General features: G+C 36.0%; 1 protein-coding gene across 3 annotated transcripts in view; it reads left to right on the top strand.

Moving 5' to 3' along the window:
* The window catches only part of ADGB (androglobin), a 139,311-nt gene that overhangs the window by 35,940 nt on the left and 79,121 nt on the right, over nucleotides 1-24,250 (top strand). For all 3 annotated transcript variants that reach the window (XM_066373049.1, XM_066373048.1, XM_066373047.1), the window contains 7 exons: nucleotides 600-686; nucleotides 3,035-3,282; nucleotides 5,513-5,647; nucleotides 7,784-7,878; nucleotides 12,494-12,668; nucleotides 16,412-16,502; nucleotides 20,962-21,091. In XM_066373049.1, coding sequence (XP_066229146.1) covers nucleotides 600-686; nucleotides 3,035-3,282; nucleotides 5,513-5,647; nucleotides 7,784-7,878; nucleotides 12,494-12,668; nucleotides 16,412-16,502; nucleotides 20,962-21,091 — 961 coding nt within the window. The remainder of the gene's footprint in view (nucleotides 1-599; nucleotides 687-3,034; nucleotides 3,283-5,512; nucleotides 5,648-7,783; nucleotides 7,879-12,493; nucleotides 12,669-16,411; nucleotides 16,503-20,961; nucleotides 21,092-24,250) is intronic.

Genomic DNA, 24,250 nt, shown 5'->3' with positions numbered 1-24,250 from the left:
ATGAGAAAAGTGATATTTGGTCACTCATAATGTCGTTTGTATGCTATGGTGGCAAACCTACTTTTTTGTACAGGATAGTACAGATGTTTCTGGCTTCTCTGAAATTATCTAATGATTTGGATAAAGATATCTGATGCCCATCTTGACCTGTCATTTATGAAACTCATAATACACAATTTCATAGGCATCTAAGTATAATTACTGCAATCCGGAACATTAAAGACACTGTTCTATTTTTTAAAAAGCACCATGATAACATACAGAATAGATAAAATATATATTATCTCTGTATATTTAAATATATATAGCATGTATGAATATATTTTATGTATATACATTAATATTAATTGATATCTTTTTAAAATAAAGCTTAAAGCACATTTTGTAAATAGACATGACTTTTCATCATTGGAATCTACTAACGTGCTTTAGCAAATAAGTCATCTGAGTGTTGTAATAATATTTTCTGGCATTATTATGCATAACTACTGTGATCCTACTTTATTATTGTATCACTATTTATTAGAGTTCCTACTTCTTATATACCTCTCTGTGCTTTCAAATTTTATTAAGTACACTATTGTGCATTTGTCGTTTAGCATCCACGTAGCAGAGAGGAGAGAACTAGGGGAGTTCACAGTTATTCATGCTCTCACAGGATGGTTACCAGAGGTCATTACTCTCCAGTAAGTTTAACTTTCAGGTTACTTACATATTTTCTCTTTCTTACATAGTAAAGTTTCTTTAACGAAAATGTTTTTAATTTTTAAGAAAATTTCAAGAAATTTTACATTTTATAAAAATGTTTGGGAGAATAATATTTTATAGTTTTATATAAAATTCTTTGAGACTTTCAGGATAAATCTTTTTTATTATATATATTGTAAATGTTATCAAATATCTGGATTACACATACTAAAATAATTTTATTAAGCATTATGCATTTTAATATATTATTTCTAACTCAAAACCACAGTCCTGAAATGATGATCTTATCTAATCATTCATATGACCCCATCAACTAGGTATATTTCATTACAAATGAGGAAACTGAAGCTCGTAGTAGTCAAATTCCCTAGACCTATTCACAGTGTGCCTGGAAGAGATGAACTTTGAATAAAGTTATTCTGGGTCTGCCTGACCAGGCGGTGGCACAGTGGATAGAGCGTTGGACTGGGATGCGGAAGACCCAGGTTCGAGATCCCGAGGTCGCCAGCTTGAGCGCGGGTTCATCTGGTTTGAGCAAAGCTCACCAGCTTGGACCCAAGGTTGCTGGCTCGAGCAAGGGGTTACTCGGTCTGCTGAAAGCCCACAATCAAGGCACAAATGAGAAAGCAATCAATGAACAACTCAGGTGTCGCAAAAAAACCTGATGATTGATGCTTCTCATCTCTCTCCATTCCTGTCTATCCCAGGGGTCCCCAATCTTTTTACACAGGGAGCCAGTTCACTATCCCTCAGACTGTTGGAGGGCCGGACTATAAAAAAACAAACAAACTATGAACAAATCCCTATGCACACTGCACATATCTTATTTTAAGGTAAAAAACAAAATGGGAACAAATACAATATTTAAAATAAAGAACAAGTAAATTTAAATCAACAAACTGACCAGTATTTCAATGGGAACTATGCTCCTCTCACTGACCACCAATGAAAGATGTTCCCTTTCTGGAACTGTGGCGGGCCAGATAAATGGCCTCAGAGTGCCGCATGCAGCCCACAGGCCGTAGTTTGGGGACCCCTGGTCTATCCCTATCTATCCCTCTCTCTGTCTCTGTAAAAAAAAAAAAAAAAAAGTTATTCTGGGTCCAAAGTCCAGTCTTTCTCTCAGATGAGTCAGATATATAGAGATTGTTTATGTCCAAATAAAGAAAGACCATTTAATGTAATGCTTACTTAAAATTTCACAAATACTTACATTTTACTCATAAAGGCTATAGATACACAATTCTATCATATAATTACTGTCACTCAAAATTAATCAGGTTATACTGCAGAGAAAAAAATATTAAAAAATCTGAACATATCATCAATTCAACTGTTGATTTTTACAAGAAGATCAAGGCCACAGTACAGTAATCAAATTGAATCGTCATTGATCTTTGACTGATGTTGGGCGGCTAACGCTCTCTGGGGGCCAGGTTTGAGGGGATTGAAGACAGGCCTTAGTAACTTGAATTTTACATCTAAATCATCTGGTCAGCAGGATAAACTAGCTGTTACTTGATTCAAATAAAAATTTTTTCAGAAGAAAAAAAATGGAATAGTAGACACCCTTCCCAAAGGACCACATTCCTAAAGGAGAGCTGGCCTTGTGTTTTTCCTTTAGGGAATAGTCCAGATGACAACCTTTTACATTTTCTCATAGAAAATTCTTTCTTGATATCTAAGAGAAGTGAACATTAATTGATATAATATGGACAATGTTAGTGGAGAAAAGTCATGAGACAATGGGTTTAAAAATATAGACTTTTCTTAATTTTTGTCTTCAGCATTGATGGAATGCATACAATTTTGCCCTTATGTTTCCTACACAGTAGTCAATAACAATACCAGAGACATGGAATCATCAGGAGTCTATTAGAAATAGGAGATAAGAACAATTCACAACTATAATATTAGTTAACTAAAAATGGTGAATTGTTTCTTGCTAAGAACAATATATATGTGACTATATATGTGACAGTTTATTTCTGGACCCTTTATTCTGTTCCATTTATCTATGCATCTGTTTTTATGCCATTACCATACTGCTTTGATTACTATAGTTTTGAAATATAGTTTGAATTCAGGGTCTTCTTGAATTCAAATATAGTTTGAATTCAGATCTCTTTCCATCAGCAAAGCCCAGCACACTAAAGGCCCTGAGTTAAAGCTTGTTGAATGAATGAAGGCATAATGGTGTTACTAACTAGTATTTGATGTTAAAAATTAGTCATGTGAATAGGAAGTAGAGTTTTTCTGTCAGTAATTTCATGAAGTGGAGTTTAAAGCTTATTTTGAAAATTAATGTTGATGTGTTTTATCATAGCCCAGGATATAAGGACAAAGTATGGGAGCTCTTGAAAGAAATACTGCCTGAATTTAAGCTGCCAGATGAATCCTGCCCTGAAAGCAAAGTAACAGAGGTCGATGGCAAATTAAAAGAACCAGGGAAAGAAGCGAAAAATGGGAAAGAACTGAAAAATGGCAAGGACGTGAAAGATGGCAAAGAATTCAAAACTGAAACTTCACTTATAGCACTAAAATTACTTGATAAGAGTGACAAAGCTCCAAAGGGTAAGCGATTTTGTATCACAACATTTTCAATATGAATATTGTATCCACATGCTTTACCATCATTGCTGAATTTAATGGTTCTTTATTGTTATCATCATATATTAAGGGTTGTGAAAATAATTAAGATTCTTCCTTGCTAGGATTTCAGAACTTCTAATAGTATTTACTACATGTTAATTATTGTTCCATATTTTACTTTTGTTAAAAATCAAAAGCAATTGTCCTAAACAAATATAGTATTAATATAGGAAAAGACATTATGGTTTCGATTTTCATTAAACATGTCCTGCTTATATGCTATATATAGGGTGAAATGAACCAAAGGAGCAAAGGACAAAGGTTGTCCTGTTCATTTTTTCAGGAAATGTGAAATCAACAGAAATTATATGATGATCTGTTGATCACATGTGATAACTGGAAGATCAAATTTGAGAAAAAAATTTCTAGTTATTTTACAAATATAAGATTATTTTTATTCTTAAGTTGGAAAATGTATTATCTTTTATTTTCTATTTTATAAAATATTTTGTATAGACATGCAAATAAGCAATAATGCCTGTAAAGTAAAATGAAATATTTTAGAAAATAACTCAGCTTTTTCATAAACTTTAATAGTTTCTATTATGATCTTTCAAATATTTATGTTTTTGAAAATATTGACATTCTGTCTAATGATTCCTTATCAGGATCTTATCTACGGTACAGTGAATGGAAATTATTACCATAGATGTTCCTCAAAAATATATTGAGATCAAGTGTGTGATATCTGCTTATTGCAGGCATTTTTAAAGTGATGTAATATGCACTAGTATAAAAGAAAGCAAAAGAAAAATTCTGATTAAATTTGTTTTATTCTGTATATCCCCAACTAATTTGAACCTGGAATCCCTTTCTCATGTATCATAAATTAACATTTATCTAGCCAGCCAGCCAGCCAGCCAACACCCAGTAAACTATTTACTGAGTACAATTCCAATAAATGTTCCAGGAATTAGTGATAACTCGTTGAACAAAATCGAATGTGAACGTTACCTCTTAGATCTTATTGTCTAGTGATAGAGATTAACATTAATCTTAAAAATCATAGCCATCTACTAAGAAATAAGCCTTACATGGAAATAAAGAAAATTATGGGATTTCTTGTGGGGACCTAGTCTGGGGTGTGAAGGAAGAATTCCTTGAGGAATTTTGAGCTGTGTTTTCACATATGGGAGCATTGTGGAGGGAAGAGTGTTCTAAGTAGAGGAAATAGCAGATACCAAGGCTATGAGGTAGGAGGAATGACATTATTTTGGAAGACCTGGCAGAAGATATATTTAGTTGGAGGAAAGGATGTGAGGAGTTAAGGATGGTTTGGGAAAACCTGCAGAAGTAGATAGGAGAATGACCATATGAAATCTTCTAGGCCATGTTAAGATTATTTATCATTAGAAAGAAAATGACAACTAATGAAGAACTTAGACTAGAGTCACGCATGATCTAAATCACATTTTCAAAAGAATATTCTGGTTCTTTGAGAAGAAAGGACTTTAGGGTGGGGGTGGGGACTTTGAGGGTGAGTGACAGGAATGTATATATATAAAAAAAACAGCTTGGAGACTGGCACCAGTTCACATTAGAGACCATGGTAGCTGGTAGAAACAGCGAAGTTATAGATACAGTGAATAATTTAAGAGATATTTAAAAAGTAAAAAATGTGGTATTTATCTATGATTGAAATGGGGATTACTAAAAAGAGAATGGATTTATGAGGAGAGATCATAAAATGATTTTGAACATATTGAATTTGAGTTGACTTTTAAGAATATGTTAGGAGTTCCAGGATGGTGATATACATTTTGCAATCATTGATAAATGCATGCTAAATTAAACTGTGGATGATATTCCCAAGGAGATAGCATGGAATGAGAAGACACTATAATTTTTATATGCATAAATCATATTTAAATGGTCATCCATAGTTGAAATAAAACTACGTGTAGTCAATAATAATGCTGCAAGCATTTTACAATGCAGATTGAGTTTCAAAATTTTGTCTTGCTTTATTTTAATATTTCTAATTAGAGGTAAGTTGTGTTTTGGGGAACGTTTGGTTATTGTTTTACATTTAAATAATACAATTTTTGGCCTTTTTTAATACAATGGATAAGAACTATAGTTTGAGGTTTTATAGTTAAAATATTTATTTAAGAAATAGATCTTATTGTAAAAATGTTATTTTTAATGTTAGAGAAAGCAGATGCAAAAGACATTGGGAAGAAGAGGAGTAAAGATGGAGAAAAGGAAAAGGAAAGATCTAGATGGTCATTCCACATTTCAAGACCCTCATCAGATGTACAACACTCTCAACAGTCACTGTCAGACTGTAAGCTCTTTGTCTCCTGGAATAAAAACTGTCTAGTGATTTCTCAAAATGTTGGAACTCTTTGGAACATGGAAACCTAGGTTTTTTTAGACATATCTAAATAAGCTTGGTTGCCCATAATCATTAGGCCCTCAGATGGGTATGGCTATTGGGGCACGGTCCTACATATGAGACAAAACCAAGGTTTTCCAAGTTCTTATGGTACAACAGTTAAATGAAGGAGGATATACTAACAAATATATATTAGTACATTGTAAAATATAGCATATGTTATATATTCTATATAATATGCATATATATTAATATACAATTATGTAAAATATATACATATAAATATATATCAGTTTATATAGATATTAAATATATAATTATATCTATTACCATATATTAGTATGTGTCCTTTATATACATTATATATATAACATGTATAATCTTATTTAAGACTATATAATATATACTATACATTATCTTTTTTTTTTAAGACTTCATATTCCTAACATTGGGTAATATAGCTTGGTGCTTCCAGAATGTAGGATATAGTTCTCAGCTCACCATTCCTTTCCTGGCTGAAAACACATCCATTTTCCTCCAGCACAATGCTTTCTTGAATTTCTTTTTCATTTTGTCTTCTTCCTAATATGTACAGTATTATGCTTTTTTACGAAAACATTTCAATAATTACAGCTTTTTATTTTTACAGAAATATGTCTGGTAGCTTGTTAAATAAAAGAGTCACTAGCCATTATATTTTTAACTTTGTATTAAAAGTTATTTTTCTTGTATTGATACCTTAAGCAATCTTTTTTGATCGTGATACAACATTCCAAAGACACTGGTAATTCTTCACCATTGTGAAAATGACTCAACCTTTCTTTGAGTTTCTTTCTTTGTGAAAATAAAGGTAACAATGCCTTTTTTCTACCAAACTGATTGGTAAGGTCAATCTCAAAATATAGAATATGGTTTAGAATTTGGGCTCTGGAGTGAAACTGCTTGGGTTCAGATCTCTGTTCCATGAAAAACATACAATGTTTAATTTTTACATGTAAACATGTTTTTATAACTTTGTTATATTTTACATATTCATTCATTTAAGAGATATTCTAGTTCATGTTTTTTTTATATTCTGTGGCTCTAAAGATACTATTCTGTAATAAATATATCTAATACAGTTACATATAAATGCTTTAATTTTTGGAGGACTAAAACACAACTTTTAAATTAAAAATGAAGAAAATAAAAGAAAATAAATTCTATTATTTTGGCCAGAGTCATTAAAGAACATGTCATTAAAGACACTAAATCAAATATAGAAACATAGAAATGTTAAGAAACGTGAATAGCCTGACCTGTGGTGGTGCAATGAGATAAAGCATCGACCTGGAACACCGAGGTCACCGGTTCAAAACCCTGGGCTTGCCTGGTCAAGGCACATATGGGAGTTGATGCTTCCAGATCCTCCCCCTTCTCTCTCTCTCTCCCTCTCTCTCTCTCTCTCTCTCTCTCTCTCCTCTCTGAAAAAAAAATGGAATAAATAAATTTCTAAAAAAAAAAAAGAAACGTGAATAAATTAGTGATGCTCAGAAGCAGATTCTACAAGCATTAAACATTCCAGACTAAGTTTTTTTAATATTTTCCTTCTTCATATTAGGATTTATTTACTTGTTTTCTTTATTCTTGGAATGACATAAAAACTCCTGGACTACTTTAAATACAAAATAAAGATTTTTATATCTGAAAGCTAAGAAATGTCAGAGTGTTAAAATCATTCTTTTGACATAATATTTGTAAACCATTCTAAGTTACATTGACTGATCACTAGTTTATATGATAACATTTCTACAGTGAAATAAAATGATTTTAAAGCAAATAAATGGTATTACTATCAAGTTAAAGTTAATGAGCGATTCTATAAAATGAATGCACATTTGAGATGTACATATATTAAATACATTAGGAACCATTTAGCTATTTTTCACCAGCAAAGACACAGAATTATCTTTAATTTTAATTCTTTAACCTTTAGTTCTATCTCAATGTTCATTAAGGAATTTGAACAGTCAGAATTACCAACTGATAGACCCATTCTGGCTAGAATTTTCATGGCACAAGCACAATGTACGTTTGTTTTTTCAGGTTCTTCAACAACACCCACCCCTCACATGTTTGTTTATGCTACCTTTACACCTCTCTACTTGTTTGAAAAGAAGATCTTTGCATTAGAGAAAATGGTAAGCACTCAAGGCCAGGAGGCACGGTCTCATCTCCAGTTTGTGTGTATGTATATGAGATTCCTTCTTGTGAGACCATGGTCTCATGTAGAGGAAGTAGTTAAAAACTTTTAAAACTGCAAAATACAGCCTGACCAGGTGGTGGTGCAGAGGACAGAGCATCGGACTGGGATGTGGAAGACCCAGGTTCAAGACCCCAAGGTCACCAGCTTGAGTGCAGGCTCATCCGGTTTGAGCAAGGCTCACCAGCTTGAGCCCAAGGTCGCTGGCTTGAGCAAAGGGTCACTCGGTCTGCTAAAGGCCCACAGTCAAGGCAAATATGAGAAATCAGTCAATGAACAATGAAGGTGTCTCAATGAAGAATTAATGTTTTTCATCTCCCTTCCTGCCTGTCCCTCTCTCTGACTCTGTCTCTGCTACAAAAAAAAAAACCAAAACAAAACAAAGAAAACAACAACTGCAAAATGCAAAGATGGGATGAATGCATTACAAAAAGAAAAGGATTCAAAATAATCCATGTGAACTTCTGACTGTCCTACTTAAAAACTAACATGAATGAACAAACATATCAGGTTTCTTTTCGTCTTTTAAGATGGAAAAAAATGATGTTTATTCATTAATTCAACAGATGTTTATTGATTGTCTAGTATTATGTGCTGATCAACAATCTAGCTCTGAGGACACCTTGAGGAACAAGACTAACAAGGTGCCTCCTCCCAAGGTTTAGAGTCTAGTGAGGAAAGCAGCCAGCAGACAATAATAAAGTTAGGAAACAGGCACACCAGAGAGCATCCTAGGGACCTGGCTTATGGTAGAAGCAGTGTTCAGATACGTGTGTTGCATGAGTGACTAAATACATGAATGAATGGATGAGTGAGTAGAAAAAAGAATATGGAACACATGGCAGAAGCACATCTCTCTAATGGCTGACTACAGAAGTCTTCCCAAAGGAAGAAATACTCAAGTAGTGGCCTTAAAAAATAAGCCTAATAAATAGTAAAGACTTCGTGATGCAGAGGAAATCTTGGAGGTGAAGGAGAACACGCTGGGTCCAGAGAAGTCCTAGTGGTTGAAGAGAAGATTCCAAGGGAACAAAGCTCAGAGGCAGCTTGAGAAGTGGAAGGGAGTCAGGACAGAAAGAGATTTATACATCCTCTCAGTGGGGTTGAAAATGGCTTAAGGGGCCTGAGGCTCAGGAATTAGCCCAGTGTTTTTATTAAGTTTATTAAATAAACTTCAAGGTTATAAGGAACTGATTATAGCATCACAATCTTCCTAACTTGCCTGTTGATTCTTTTACATTAGCTGGTAGGGTGATCTATTTCTCCCGATAAAAATCAAAATAAAATGGAGATACAATGTTTTAAAGATAACAAACCTACAGAAAAAAAAATTCTGTTCTAATAGAATTTTTTTAAATGGAGTACATTGTTAAAAATTATAGCCCTAAAGACAATGAGATTAACATGTAACATAAAGACAGTATTTTACAATTATTTAAAGAGTTGGTCCAGAATACAAGAAAAACAATAAGATCCGGGAAGGAAAAAAGTGCCATTAATTACTACACATTAGCCCCATCTTCCTGCTCTTGGGTGTTCTTTTTTTTTTTTTCTTTAAGTGAGAGAGAAAGAGGGACAGACAGGGACAGACAGAAAGGGATAGAGATGTGAAGCATCAGCTCATAGTTGAGGCACTTTAGTTGTTCATTGACTGCTTTCTCATATATGCCGTGACTAGGGGGCTCCAGCTGGCCCAGTGACCCCTTGCTCAAGCCAGTGACCTTGGGCTCAATCCAGCGACCTCTGGGCAACCTCAAGCCAGCAACCTCGGGTTTTGAACCTGGGTCTTCAGCATCCCAGGCCCGGGCTCTGTCTACTGTGCTACCACGTGGTCAGACTTGCTCTTGGATATTCTAATGGGTTTACTTTTATTTAAACGGGAGACCTGGGAGTTGCAGAAATGCCCCTTCCTATCTGCTCAAACCCTTACTTCTGGACTATTTGAGGTGGGACGGGTTTAAGGGTGACAGAGACCTGTGGGCAAGAAAACTTTAACACAGAAAGTTTTTAAAAATATTTTTTGAGTGCCTGCTCAGCATTTTACTAGAATGTCCCACTATCCTAAATTCCTCTCTGTCCCTAATTCTAATCTAAGACAATTTGAGATCCTTTAGCATGGTGTCTCAACATCAATTACTATTCTTAGTAGCATCACTTGACATTATCGTTCAGAAATATTGTATGTTAGAAAGAAAATGAAGCGTGAGAAGTTGGCTCACGTCCTTTAAATCAGGCCAGTACTTTTGTGGATTATTCATATGATACAATAAGTACTTATACCAAACTTAATTACTTCATGCAATACCTTACATTTTCAAAATATTTTAAATTGTTTTTTTTTAATGCTTGGCAGCTCAAAAACTGAAAGTAAATAGACTACAACTTATAAGAAGACTTACTAAATTTTATGAATAGTAAACTATCTGGGAAATTTGCAGCTTATAAATAGTACTTTGAGTATGACTTCTATTTTGGGCATTATTTAAATGCAAATTTTATAGCAATATCATTTTTGTTACTATATCTGAGGCATTGTCTTTTTGAATAACATCCATAAATTCCGTTATTGATTCCCATGTAAAGGATTACTTTCAAGTTTTGGAAAACTTCTAAAATTTTACAGGGTTAAAGCTGTAGAAGAAAAGATTTAGATTTTAGAATATCCATAAAATAATTTTTAAGTCACTATCAGGCATAATTCCAAAGTTTCTTTTTTAAAACAAATTACTAACATTTACAAAAATGATAAAGGCAGTGTAACAATTTTACCTAGTTTTTAATTCAGGGGTCCCCAAACTTTTTACACAGGGGGCCAGTTCACTGTCCCTCAGACCGTTGGAGGGCCGGACTATAAAAAAAACTATGAACAAATCCCTATGCACACTGCACATATCTTATTTTAAAGTAAAAAAACAAAATGGGAACAAATACAATATTTAAAATAAAGAACCAGTAAATTTAAATCAACAAACTGACCAGTATTTCAATGGGAACTATGGGCCTGCTTTTGGCTAATGAGATGGTCAATGTCGGTTCCATATTTGTCACTGCTAGCCGTAACAAGTGATATGACGCACTTCCAGAGCCGTGACGCGTGTGTTCCGTGTCACCAGAAGTAGTACTGTATGTGAGCGACGCTGCGCTTTGCGGCGCCAACACATACAGTACTCCAGGAGCACAGGGTGCCCAGGATGCCGCATCCTGTGCTCCTCTCACCACCAGTGAAAGAGGTGCCCCTTCCGGAAGTGCAGCGGGGCCAGATAAATGGCCTCAGGGGGCCGCATGCAGCCCGTAGGCTGTAGTTTAGGGACCCCTGTTTTAATTAGTCTGTTTAAAAACAAACAAACAAAAACAAAAAAAACCCTCAAGCCACTGTATCTTTATTTTGAATATTTACAACACTTTTAAATGGCTCATCTGGACTCAGTAACACCCTGATGAACTCCTTCTTACAACTGTTAATCGTTCAATGATTAATTAATCCCTGGATTCAAGAAGAACTATCCTATCTCAGATACCTCCTCTTATTTTGTGCCCCCTTGACGTTTAGACGGAGCTGTAGAGATAGTTGCAGGAGTGAGGTGTGGTCTAGCGAGGCAGTAATTTGGAATAGACTGAAAAGTGGATTTTTAGTCCTATTGACAGCTCTATAAATGATGACAATCACTAGGAAGAAAAACAGTTACAGGTAAGACTGACTTTAATGTAGTTAATATTTTATTTTACTTTAACCATTGTAGATTGTGAGCATCATCAGAATTTGACTACAGTGTAGATTCCTTTAATTTTCCTGTACTTCTTGATTTCTTATGACATACTTCAGCCATCAGTCACTAACTGAAGCTCTGCTTCAGTATTATTCTGAGTTGCTCCAAAGCTTCGGGAGATGAGAACAGTAGAATATGGGAAGCATCTGCATGGGAAACCACTTGCTTTGGCAGGATACAGGGCAGCCTCTATACTCTGTCCTGCTATGAATGGCTCCATTGTTGGGAGGGACCAGGGGGATTTCCTGTGGCCAGCTGCTGTTTATGGATGAGGACATAAACTGTAACATGGCAACCCCATGTCACCTCATTCTCCTGACACACTCATGCAGTAGAGTTTATGAACATTATGTAGCAATTGCTGGTGATAGCGTGCACACGCACCCCTCCCCCCCCCCCCCCACACACGCTTTACATATTATGTACCTGTATCAAAGTTTTAACCTACAAAAATAATGATTTATTAATTTTGGACCAAAACTAATGTGCTAAGATTTTTGCATCCTCATAGAATCAAGCTTTTAGAACTGAACAGTAGCTTATAGTTCTAGTGTCTCATTTTATAAATAAGGAAACAGGGCCCCAGAGGAATGAGAAGATGTTAAGAAATACAAATGGTAATAGTGCTCATGTGAAGAGAGGTAGAAATATGGGTGGCTGGGTTTTTATCTTTATTAAGGCTACATCTCTATAGTGGTGGTAGTAATTTTATAATGACACAACGTATTCTTTTAAATACATGAGGCAATGGCAAGCATCCTTCTAAATCTTCCCTCCTCTTCTTAGGCCACGTCTGCTGAGAAGCTCAGAGAATATGGCTTTTCCCACATCTACAGCCATCCTGTGCTGGTGACCAGAACCAGGTCTTGCCCTCTCATAGCGCCCCCAAAACAACCCCCAGTGCCTCCCTGGAAACTGGTTCGTCCAAAAAAGGAAACCGTTATAACAGATGAAGCTCAAGGTATGGTTTACGTTGTCTGAAAGTCTTTCTAATAAACATTTCTCTGTATGGAGGCCTCATAGTTTCATCTGTAATGAAAGATGTATATCAAGGCAAACCACCCAACATTAACTGCTAAAGCCTTCATTTAATTTGATGTCCACTTTGTAAAGTATGGGATTGTCTAACCACTATTGAGGTATACCTGAAACTAATACAAAATGATGTTGAATGCAAAAAGAAACAAAAAAACATAAACATACTTTTAATAAAATGGAAAAAAATTATATCTAAAATGTATATCTTTAAAAGATTACTTCTCTACAGAAGAGGAGCAATTTGGTTCAGGTCTAAACTGACCAGCCATATCAAAGTTATTCTTTGGGCATTGTGATTATTATGGTAGCAGAAAAGTGGTTTGTAGTAAACAATATAAAAACTTGGGTAGCACAGGTTAAGCCACTGAAGTGAATTTCTAATACGGAAATTGGGTACCTTGTAAGACATAATCTTTGAAATAACTGGTTTCTATTTGGAACTTCTACAGGAGTAAGACTTCTGTCCTAGATGACCTCCTATGTTAATATTGTCATATAGCCTCTTAATGACTGGCACTTACTCTCCGAAATGGATCACACTGGCTGAGAGTGTGAAGCAAGGGAGTGTTCCCACTTTGTTGTTACTCTCTCAACTCATTTCTAACATGTCTAATTCTTCAGTTTTTCAATACTTGCTTTACAAATCTTTATTCTTACTCCTTTTTCCATGGGCAACAACTTTGAATGGACAAGAGACCAATATGGCAAAAGAAGAAATTAATGAGAGCATAAATGAAAAATCAATTTTAAAGTAGAAGCACAACATAAGGAAATGGAATTAAAACAAACAAAAAAAACACTAATAATTTAAAAATTAGGATCTAGCAGAACAGCTCATAATTTGTTTCACTATATATAGCCTTGTCCTAGCTACTTTTGCACTTGTAGTTTTTTGTGAAGGATGATAAAAAAAAACAAAACTAAAGCCCTATAATATGTATATTTCAAGAAAAACTTAAAGTAGCCTTGGCTGAATAGCTTGGTTGGTTTAGATCAGGGGTCCCCAAACCACGGCCCGCGGGCCACATGCGGCCCCCTGAGTCCATTTATCCAGCCCCCACTGCACTTCCAGAAGGGGCACCTCTTTCATTGGTGGTCAGTGAGAGAGCACAGGATGCAGATGCATCCTGTGCTCCTGGAGTACTGTATATGGTGGCACCGCAAAGCACGGCATAGCTCACGTACAGTACTACTTCTGGTGACGCGGGACATACGTGTCACAGCTCCGGAAGCATGTCATATCACTTGTTACGGCTAGCAGTGACAAATATGGAACCGACATTGACCATCTCATTAGCCAAAAGCAGGCCCATAGTTCCCATTGAAATACTGGTTAGTTTGTTGATTTAAATTTACTTGTTCTTTATTTTAAATATTGTATTTGTTCCCGTTTTGTTTTTTTACTTTAAAATAAGATATGTGCAGTGTGCATAGGGATTTGTTCATAGTTTTTTTATAGTCTGGCCCTCCAACGGTCTGAGGGACAGTGAACTGGCCCCCTGTGTAAAAAGTTTGGGGACCCCTGGTTTAGATCATAGTCCTGATATGCAAAGGTTGCAGGTTCAATCCCTGGTAAAGGCATTTACAGAAATAGATCGATGTTTCTGTTTTTCTCTCTCTCTCTTTCTCCCTTCCTCTCTCTGAAACTCAATATTTAAAAAAATCTTTAATTAGTTTCGTAATAACAACAGATTTTTGTTGTTTCTTGGTATTCATTTTCTTTCTTTTGGGTTTTCTCCTTTTGTCTTTTCTGAGACCTCATTATTGTCTAAGTGTATTTCCCTGTCAACAGTACATCATACTCTGGAGGGTATTGCATTAGGGGCTGTGTTCACAGGCCTGTTACCTGAATGAACAAGGAAGTTAATGCTATGATGACATACTAGTGCCAGTTTATTAAAGACATCCCTGTGATGCTTATAAATATGCTTCAAGCGTTTGGTCCCATGAACCATGGCTTGTACCCCTATGGTGGTGATGTTTGGTGTAGCTCCAGCTATCAGTTCAAGCATTGCCAGTCCTTCATTGCAGGTGACACGAGAACCACATCTTGGTCACAGTGTCATATGTACGTCTCAGTGGAAGTCAGGACTCTAAAGCTACAATAGCCACACGCATTGGAATGCATACCCATAATTTTCAACCATATTTTCCACATTTAAAAAATATGAATAACAACTGTTAACCATGTCATTTTCTTCACATTTGCTTTCTGCCTACATCTAGACAACCGTTATAACTGGTAGCAAATATTTCTTTAGTACAAAATGTTTTATTTTTGCCAAAAAATAACAAAGAATAAAGAAACATCTGGTTTGGGTGGGGACGAGAAATGGTCAATTAGTTCTTTATTTAGGCCTATCTGCCTCTCTCCTTTCCTGTTTGATTATTTTAGTGATTTCTTTACCTTCCGTATGATTCTGCAATGGGCTACTATTGCCAAAAAGTGCTGTAAGACACTTGAAAAGGAAATCTTTTACCTTTAAATACAGTATTTTAATTAAATGTATGGAGACACACTTAAAACTGTTGTTCACGCAGATCAAGGAATTGCTGAATAAAAGGAAAGATGTTAAACATACAGATATTTTCTGATTTCACTACCGATAGTTGTATAATTCTATGTGAGCACTTGTAATTCTATTTGTAAGCGGGCAAGAAAATCTAAGGAACCTCGAGACTCACCACGTTACTGTTTTTCTTCTCTCTGTTGGGTTTAGAGTGAAAATTAACAGGACATGGATGGGGGATCATTTGAGAGGTTACCCCAGAACAAGCACAGAAAAGTCGTGTGCATGTGTCAAAGCCTCACTTCTTACCTCCAGTGGGCATCCTTTTACTGTCGCAAGAGCTTCTGTTAAAATAATCTTCCTTAATGTTGAACTTCAGTGCTCACCATGGTAGTGCATGCATTGTCCTACACTTACTGAGAATTTCTTCCAGATCAGCGTCAGTCTCTGACAGAAAACCTGCATGTCCTTTCTCAACCTACTGCTTTATTTGCTACTCATGACCTTTCCTTTGGCACATTTCTGTCAGTCATTCGCTGCTATTTCCATATATAAGTGCACGTTTACTCTCATGTCCTGAGCAACTGCATAGGGATTAACTAAGAGAATACCTTTCTTAGTAAAAGACTTTTATATAAAGTCACTCCTGTACTTGAAATAGCAAATGCCAACTGATACATTGCCAGTGTTCTCCATTGAAACTTCATTGTTTCAGGCTGTAAATCTGAAAGACAGCTGAGGGGTGAGCTAAAGAAATCTCACACTGGCATGATTGATAAGCTTTTCCAATTAAAAAAAAACACACACAAACAAAACCTTATATATCCTAGGACCTTGGTTGGCAAACTGTGGCTCGTGAGCCACATGTGGCTCTTTGGCACATTTGGCTCTTCCACAAAATACCACGTGCAGGCGCTACTTCGATAAGGAATGTACCTACCTATATAGTTTAAATTTAAAAAATTTGGCTCTCAATAGAAATTTTAATTGTTGTTCTGTTGATATTTGGCTCTGTTGACTAATGAGTTTGCCAACCATTGTCCTAGACATTCTTATTTAAATTTGTTGAATTTTTCTGAGTAAATAGTAATCTAATTAGTATTGTATGTAATTTAAAAAATGGAAAAAATGTATCACACTGCCTGTTCCTTTTTAGAGGTAATAATAAAGAAGCCTGAACAGTTTCTTGAGATATCAAGTCCATTTTTGAATTACAGAATGAGCCCATTTCCAATTCCAACAGAAACGTAAGTACGTTACATGCTTTTCCACAAATGCATCTCCAAGTAGTTTGTGGTTTGTGTGGTTAAAAATAACACTAAGGGAGAGCATTTTGAAAAATACTAATTTAATAAAAAAGATGAACTATATATGTATAAACATCTATGAAGAGATACCTCCTTGATATTGCCTAACTTATGATTTCACTAATCCACTATTAAACAAACGTGTTCGGCACACCTGTTATCCGTGAGCGTTCTGAGCAGATGGTTCATGTCCTGCTGAGCTTCATATGTTGAAACACCAGCCCCAGTGTGGCTGTTTTTAGAGATAGGGCCTCTAAGGAAGTGAGTATGGTTAAATGAGATTGCAAGATCAGGGCCCTCCTAAGCAGAGCACTTTCCCCCCCTCCCTTTCTCTCTCTCTCTCTCTCTCTCTCTCTCTCTCTCTCTCCCTCCCTCCCTCTCTCTCTCCCCACTGAGGGGAAGTCATGTGAGGACAGCGAGAAGGGAGCTGTCTGCAGTCAAAAGGAGACTCCTCACCAGATCCTGACCAGGCTGCCACTGTGCTCTCAGACTTACAGCCTCCAGAGCTACGAGAAAACACATCGCTAGTGTCTACACAAGCTCGGCAACCCTAGAATACTAATGAAAGGCACTCTATTTCCCTTGGAGATAGAAAGATAACACACTTGTTTTGCCCCTGCAGAGCTGTCAGCTTCCAAGAAGCCGGATGTATAAGTACATAATTAAAACAAAACACAATAATTGTCCTAACAAAGGTATGCCCTGAATTCTATAGCTGTACCTCCAAGAACCTATTTTGCAGAAGTCTGCAGAACCCTGAATATAGGAGTCCTGACACCAAGGGCTGGGCAGGCGGTGGGAGAGCTTGCCGTTGGCCTGGCCTATGATAACAGCGGCTCTCACTTCTGGATGTCAGGGCTTCTCATTGCCCTCTTGGGAGTGTGTGAGGGCCTGCCCGGCTTCTCCCCCTCCATCACCGAGGGATAATCTTTATTATGGAGGCTTTACCTGAGGCTGGAAGTCTGAGTCGGTTGCTGTGAGTGATGGGATAGTCGGCTTACCGGCCACCCCATCATTTCCTGCCACACTGCCCAGGCCTTTCCCTTGCCCAGGGGTCGGGAACCTGTGACTCTTTTGATGGCTGCATCTGGCTTGCAGACAAATCTTTAATAAAAAAAAAATAATGTTAAAAATATAAAACATTCTCATGTATTACAATCCATTCATTTCCTACTGCTCATGTTCATGGTTGCGGGTGGCTGGAGCCAATCACAGCTGTCCTCCGGGACAACACCAAATTTTTATTGGATAAGGCTTAACGTACACGGGTCGTTGTATGGCTCTCACAGAATTACATTTCAAAATATGTGGCGTTCATGGCTCTCTCAGCCAAAAAGATTCCCGATCCCTGCCCTAGCCTCTGCTCCCTTTAATTTAAAGATTCATCTGCGAAGCTTCAGGGTAACCCCACAGGTTTTGGGTGCTCTCTTTTTGTCCAGATGGCATTTTGGGTTCTCTGCATTAGTCTGTTCCTGTCTATGTGTTTCTAAGGGATGTATTACTGTTCTAATTTGCCAATTCTATCTGATTTTGCTTTTATTTCTTTTTATCTCTTTTGAGACCTCTGGGGGGCTGTGGGAGGGAGGAGTGCATGCAATAGAAGACATCTGTATTCAGTCTGGTACCTTGAACTGAATGTGTGTCTCTGGTTCTGAGTCTCCTGACCCCTCATTTGCATTTCATCTGCCCTGGCTGTTCTCTCCTCTCTGCTCCTTACCCATTGGATCCAGAACCCACTTGACCTTAACTCCTCTCTATTTCCTATCCCGTGGAACCAACCAACCAGACCAAACCAAAACAGCACGAAAAATAACCAAGATCTTTGTGTATGCAGGTCCTATTTGAGTTAGCCAATTAAAAGAGAGGATTAGATGCTCCTGTTTTAAATCATTCAGCCACTGTATTATTGGGAATTCTCATTGGCCACAATGATCCCCGGTCTCCAAGCTTCTCGCCTGGTTGGACAGTCTCATCCACCCTCCACCTCTGGAGTTCTCACTCAGAGCAGCCCTCCCCATTTTGGTTTTGTGCTGCCTCCTCCCAGACAATGTCTCCAAAGCACCCCTTTCCTAACCCCACCTCCCTCCTTGATCTATCAAGTAAGACTTCCTGTCAGGATGTTTCCTAAATGAATACAGCTCTTCCCCTAAAAAGAATAACCTGCAAGGCTGTTAAAATAATATGACTCAGTTTTTCATTGTCTCTCTGCATGTCAGATCTTCAAATATTTCACAACAGTTATATACCTGTTAGGTTTCTAGACAAGTAATAGAATATTGGGTAAGTTATTTTCCATTCCTGTTAGACTTTTCAGTTACAAAAGCCAATGCAGCTTCTTTTCCTATTAATTCTACAGTGAATTAGACTTTCTACCATTTGGGTCAGAAATGGTCTTAACTGATGCTGCAATATAACATAAATGACATAAGTGGTTGTCATTAACTTGGTAAAAAGTTGTGTCATGTCAACTATTTATGCATGTTATAAATATATTAATGTCTTATCTTTCTAAGTGGAGCATTCTCAAAGGTTCCCTCTTATCCTAGATGAAACATACATTACATTATTGCTCTGCTGTTTTCCTATGTTAGAGGAAGTTCAAGAAACTATACTTAATACTGTACTCAATGGCCCCAGACATCTGACCTTTTCTGGAATGTACTTGTTTGATTGGTTTAGCTGTAGTTTTAGTTTTGCTTTCAGAGTTCCAATTATTTCTTTATCAATGCTTAATATTGCCTGCTTCTAATAACTTTGTCTCTTCCAATTCTGCTACTAAATTTTTGTGTGCAATAAGAAACATTACAAAATTTTTAAAATTAGTCAATGGCTTATATATAATTAGAATGGGGAACTTAAGGGTTACATACAGGCTTTGCATTTATACTGTAAGACTGTAATATTTAAATAGTACCTAGGATATTGCATGTACTGCATTTGTTATATCTGTCAGAGTCAAACACAGAGATACGTGGGTGGCATTTCATTCTGCATGAAAGAAATGTCCCTTTTCTGGCTTTGCTGTAGAGTCACAATTCTCAGGTCAGCATAAAGGTAAGTTGTTTTTGTGTTTTTTGGCAAGCCTTTATATGTGACTGCTACCACTACTGTCCTTCATTGGAACAGTCACTGTAGCCACATGCCAGATATGCCCATTGGCTCCTGGTATTGACAGAATGGAAACCTCATAAATATGATTGTGCTACCCTCTAGTGGCAACTTTAGGTAAATCAACCACATTTAATGAGATTTAAGTTTTAACAAACAAAAGCAAGGAAAAAAAATTAAAAAGTTTAGGAAGTCTGTATACAGTACATGGAATTGATCTTAGCTTTGAACACAGTTACCTAAAATATATATATTTTAACAACTTTATTTTTATTGTGCCTATACATTTTTAGCTATGCAATGATGATTTGGGGGTCATAAGAGCAATTAACTTGAAAGGAAATACTGCATACTTAGATAGTGAATGTATCAGTTATAAACTTAGTGCTCAAGACTCAGAATTAATCTGACTCTGGGCTCTCTTGAACTCATACAGTACTCTTACACTGGGTAAATCAGCTCTAAATGTCAAATTCCTGTGTTCTGATCATCACCATTCACAACTGATGGCCATAGCTTTAAAATAAATTAGTGTTCCAGAAAATTTTTATACAAATGCATTGACTGATAAAGAATATTTATTCCGTAGTATAGAAAGAAATTTATTGTTTTTGACAGGAAAAACTGTGATTGGTTGTAAAAAATGAGACTGATTAAATAAACAAAATTGTAACATTCTGTTGCTGACAAATTACAGTTACTTACTTTATAGACGATAGAATATTATTCAGCCACAAAGAAAGAAGGAAATCTTGTCATTTGCAACAACATGGGTGAACCCTGAGGGCATTATTCTAAGTGAAATAAGTCAGACAAAGAAAAATACCATATGATCTCACTTATATGTGAAGTAAAAAAAATCAAAACAAAAATCAGAAAAGAAAAGAAATCAAAAAACAAATTCATAAATACAGAGAACAAATTGGTCAGATTGGTGAGTGGGCAAAATGGCTAAAGGGGGTCAAAAGGTGCAAAATTCCAGTTACAAAATAAATCCTAGCAATACAATGTACAATGTGGTGACTGTAGTTAATAATATTGTATTGTATATGTAAAAGGTACTAAGAGAGTAAATCTCAAGAAAAAAATTATTATAACTATGTGGCAATGGATTTTAACTAGATTTGTGGCAATCATTTTACAATATATGCAAATATTGAATCATTTGCTGTACAACTGAAACTAATATAATGCTATATGCCAATTACATCACAATAAAAACTGTAGTTACTTATTAGTAACTTTAAAGAAGAGCTTATCATAACAGAAATTTGTTTTTGTTTTCCATTAGTCATTTTGTGCCATCTCTTGTTAAGAAAGGGGTGCCTCTAGGATCCCGTTTACCTACCCTTACTGAAAATGATGAAACAACAAGCTTCAACCAGCCAAAGTTAAGCCAGGGAACAGGAACTGCATTTCAGGTGACTATATTACTTGTTATTGACTCAATTCTTAATTATAGTAGATTTTTCTTGTATTGTGAAAGATCCACAACATCCAGGTGAACAGAATAAAGAATACTGTTACAATCAGCGTCTTATGTATCCATCACTTATCCTAGGAAATTGAATAGTCATCTCTTATAAAAATTCCCATGTGTCTCTCTTCTGGGTTGTATTTCCCATCTGCCATTTAGTGTTTGGTGTTAATTAACTCCACACACTTTTAATTTTTCCAATTATATATACATTTGTAAACAATGTGTCACTCAGTTTTTTATATAATTTTGTTTAAATGGACTCTTGGAGAATTTTCTTCTACTGTGCCTTCAAGAATTCCTTTTTCCCATAGCAATATTAAGTCCATTCCAAGTGCAACCAATGTCCAGAACTCACTTCATCTTACAAAACTAATACTTTATATCCATAAAATGACAATTTTTCATCCCCCCTCCCTTCAAACCCTTAAAACCACCATTTTACTTTCTGTCTGATCTACTTTAGATATAGCATGTAAGTGGATTCATGCAGTATTTATTTGTGCTTTGTGACTTGCTTATTTTGATAACTGTTTCAATCTCATTTGTTGTAATTGGTCTGTTTAGGTTTTCTGATTCTTCCAGATTAATTTTTGGAAGATTATATGTTTCAAGGAATTTGTCCATTTCATCTAGGTTGTCTAGTTTTTTGGCATACAGTTCTTCATAGTATTTTCTTACAATATTTTGTATTTCTGTTGTGTCAGTTGTTATTTCTCCACTCTTGTTTCTAATTTTATTTATTTGAGTCCTCTCTCTTTTTTTCTTGGTGAGTCTGGTTAAAGGTTCATCGATCTTGTTTACCTTTTCAAAGAACCAGTTCCTGGTTTCTTTGATCCTCTGTATTGTTTCTTTAGCCTCTATGTCATTTATTTCTGCTCTAATCTTTATTATTTCCTTCCTTCTACTAGCTCTGGGCTTTACTTGCTGTTCTTTTTCTAGTTCTTTTAGATGTAGGGTCAAGTTGTTTATTTGAGCTTTTTCTAGCTTCTTGAAGTATGCCTGTAATGCTATGAACTTCCCTCTCAGGACTGCTTTTGCTGTGTTCCATAAATTTTGAGTTGATGTATGCTCATTGTCGTTTCTTTCTAGGAATTTTTAAATTTCTTCTTTGATCTCATTGTTTACTCATTCATTATTTAATAACATGCTATTTAGTTTCCAAGTGTTTGAGTATTTTTCAGTTTTTCTGTTGTGGTTGATTTCTAGTTTAATGCCATTGTGATCAGAGAAAGTGCTCGATATGATTTCAATCTTCTTAAATTTGTTGAGACCGCTTTTGTGCCCTAACATGTGGTCTATTCTAGAGAATGCACCATAAGTGCTTGAAAAGAATGTATAATCTGCTGTTTTAGGGTGAAAGTTTCTGAAGATATCTATTAAATCGAGTTGATCTAATATGTCCTTTAAGTCTGCTGTTTCTTTGTTAATTTTCTTTCTTGAGGATCTATCTAATGATGTTAATGGGGTATTGAAATCCTCTACTATTATAGTATTGCTGTTGATCTCACCCTTTAAATCCATCAAAGTCTGCTTTATATATTTAGGTGCTCCTATATTAGGTGCGTAGATATTTATAACGGTTATATCTTCTTTTAGGATTGCTCCCTTTATCATTATGTAGTGACCTCCTTTATCTCTAACTATAGTCTTTGTTTTAAAGTCCATTTTGTCTGATATAAGTATTGCTACCCAGCTTTTTTTTTTCATTTCTATTTGCGTGAAATATTTTTTTCCATCCTTTTATCTTCAGTCTATGTGCATCTTTTGATTTAAGGTGTGTCTCTTGTAGACAGCATATGTATGGGTCCTGTTTTCTTATCCACGCAGCTACCCTATGTCTTTTGATAGGATCATTTAATCCATTTACATTTAAGGTTATTATTGATATGTAATTGTTTATTGCCATTTTATTTTTTAAAACTATTCCTCTTTTGCTATATTCTTTTTCTCCTTTGATCTGTTTACAACAGGTCCCTTAGCATTTCTTGCAGCCTTGGTTTGGTTGTAGTGAATTCCTTGAGTTTTTTGTTTTTTTTGTCTTTAAAGCTTTTTATTTCTCCTTCAATTTTAAATGATAGCCTTGATGGATAAAGTAGTCTTGGTTGTAGGCTCTTGTTCTGCATTACTTTGAGTATTTCTTGCCATTCCCTTCTGGCCTCAAGTGTTTCTGTTGAGAAGTCAGAAGTCATCCTTATGGGGGCACCTTTGTAGGTGATAGTCTTTTTTTATCTAGCAGCTTTTAATATTTTCTCTTTATCATTTAGCTTTGGTATTTTAATTATGATGTGTCTTGGTGTTGATTTCTTTGGGTTTCTCCTTAATGGAGTTCTCTGTGCTTCCTGAACATGTGAGATGTTTTCCTGCCTTAATTGAGGGAAGTTTTCAGCTATGATACGCTTGAACAAAGTCTCTATCCCTTGTTCTTTCTCTTCTTCTTCAGGAACCCCTATGATGCGGATGTTATTTCTCTTTGTGTTGTCACAGAGCTCTCTTAGAGTTTCCTCAGACTTTTTGCGTCTCTTTTCTTTTTTCTGCTCTGCTTCTGTGCTTTTATTTATCGTGTCCTCTAACTTGCTGATTCGATTATTTGCTTCATCCATCCTGCTTTTAATTCTTTCCATTGTGTTCTTTATTTCAGATACTGTATTTGTCATTTCTGACTGATTCTTTTTTATTATTTCAATGTCCTTTTTTATATTTGCTATCTCTTTATTTAGGTGTTCATAATGACCATCTATTGTTGTTCTAATATCTTTGAGCATCCTAACAATTGTTATTTTAAACTCTGCATCTGGTAATTTGGTTATATCTGATTCATTTAGGTCCTTTTCTGGGGATTTCTCTTGGTTCATTTGTGTTGTATTTCTTTGCCTTTGCATTTTCTCTGTGTAAAGGAAGGTTTTGGCCACTGGAGTCCACTGGGTAAGGCCTCTGTTCCCTAGGTATGGTCTATCTGCAGGCCCACCACCCCCTCTTCTGTTGCTGCCTAGGGCTTTTGGGTTTGGGCGTTGCCGGTGCCTGCCCACTGGGGCTGTTTCTGTGGTTACCACCTCTCCTGCACGGGAGTGGCTGTGATCATGTGCTTGGATGCACAAGCCTT

The sequence above is a fragment of the Saccopteryx leptura genome, chromosome 3 (genome assembly GCF_036850995.1).
Source record: "Saccopteryx leptura isolate mSacLep1 chromosome 3, mSacLep1_pri_phased_curated, whole genome shotgun sequence".
NCBI lineage: Eukaryota > Metazoa > Chordata > Mammalia > Chiroptera > Emballonuridae > Saccopteryx > Saccopteryx leptura.
This window is presented reverse-complemented; position numbering and strand designations above follow the sequence as displayed.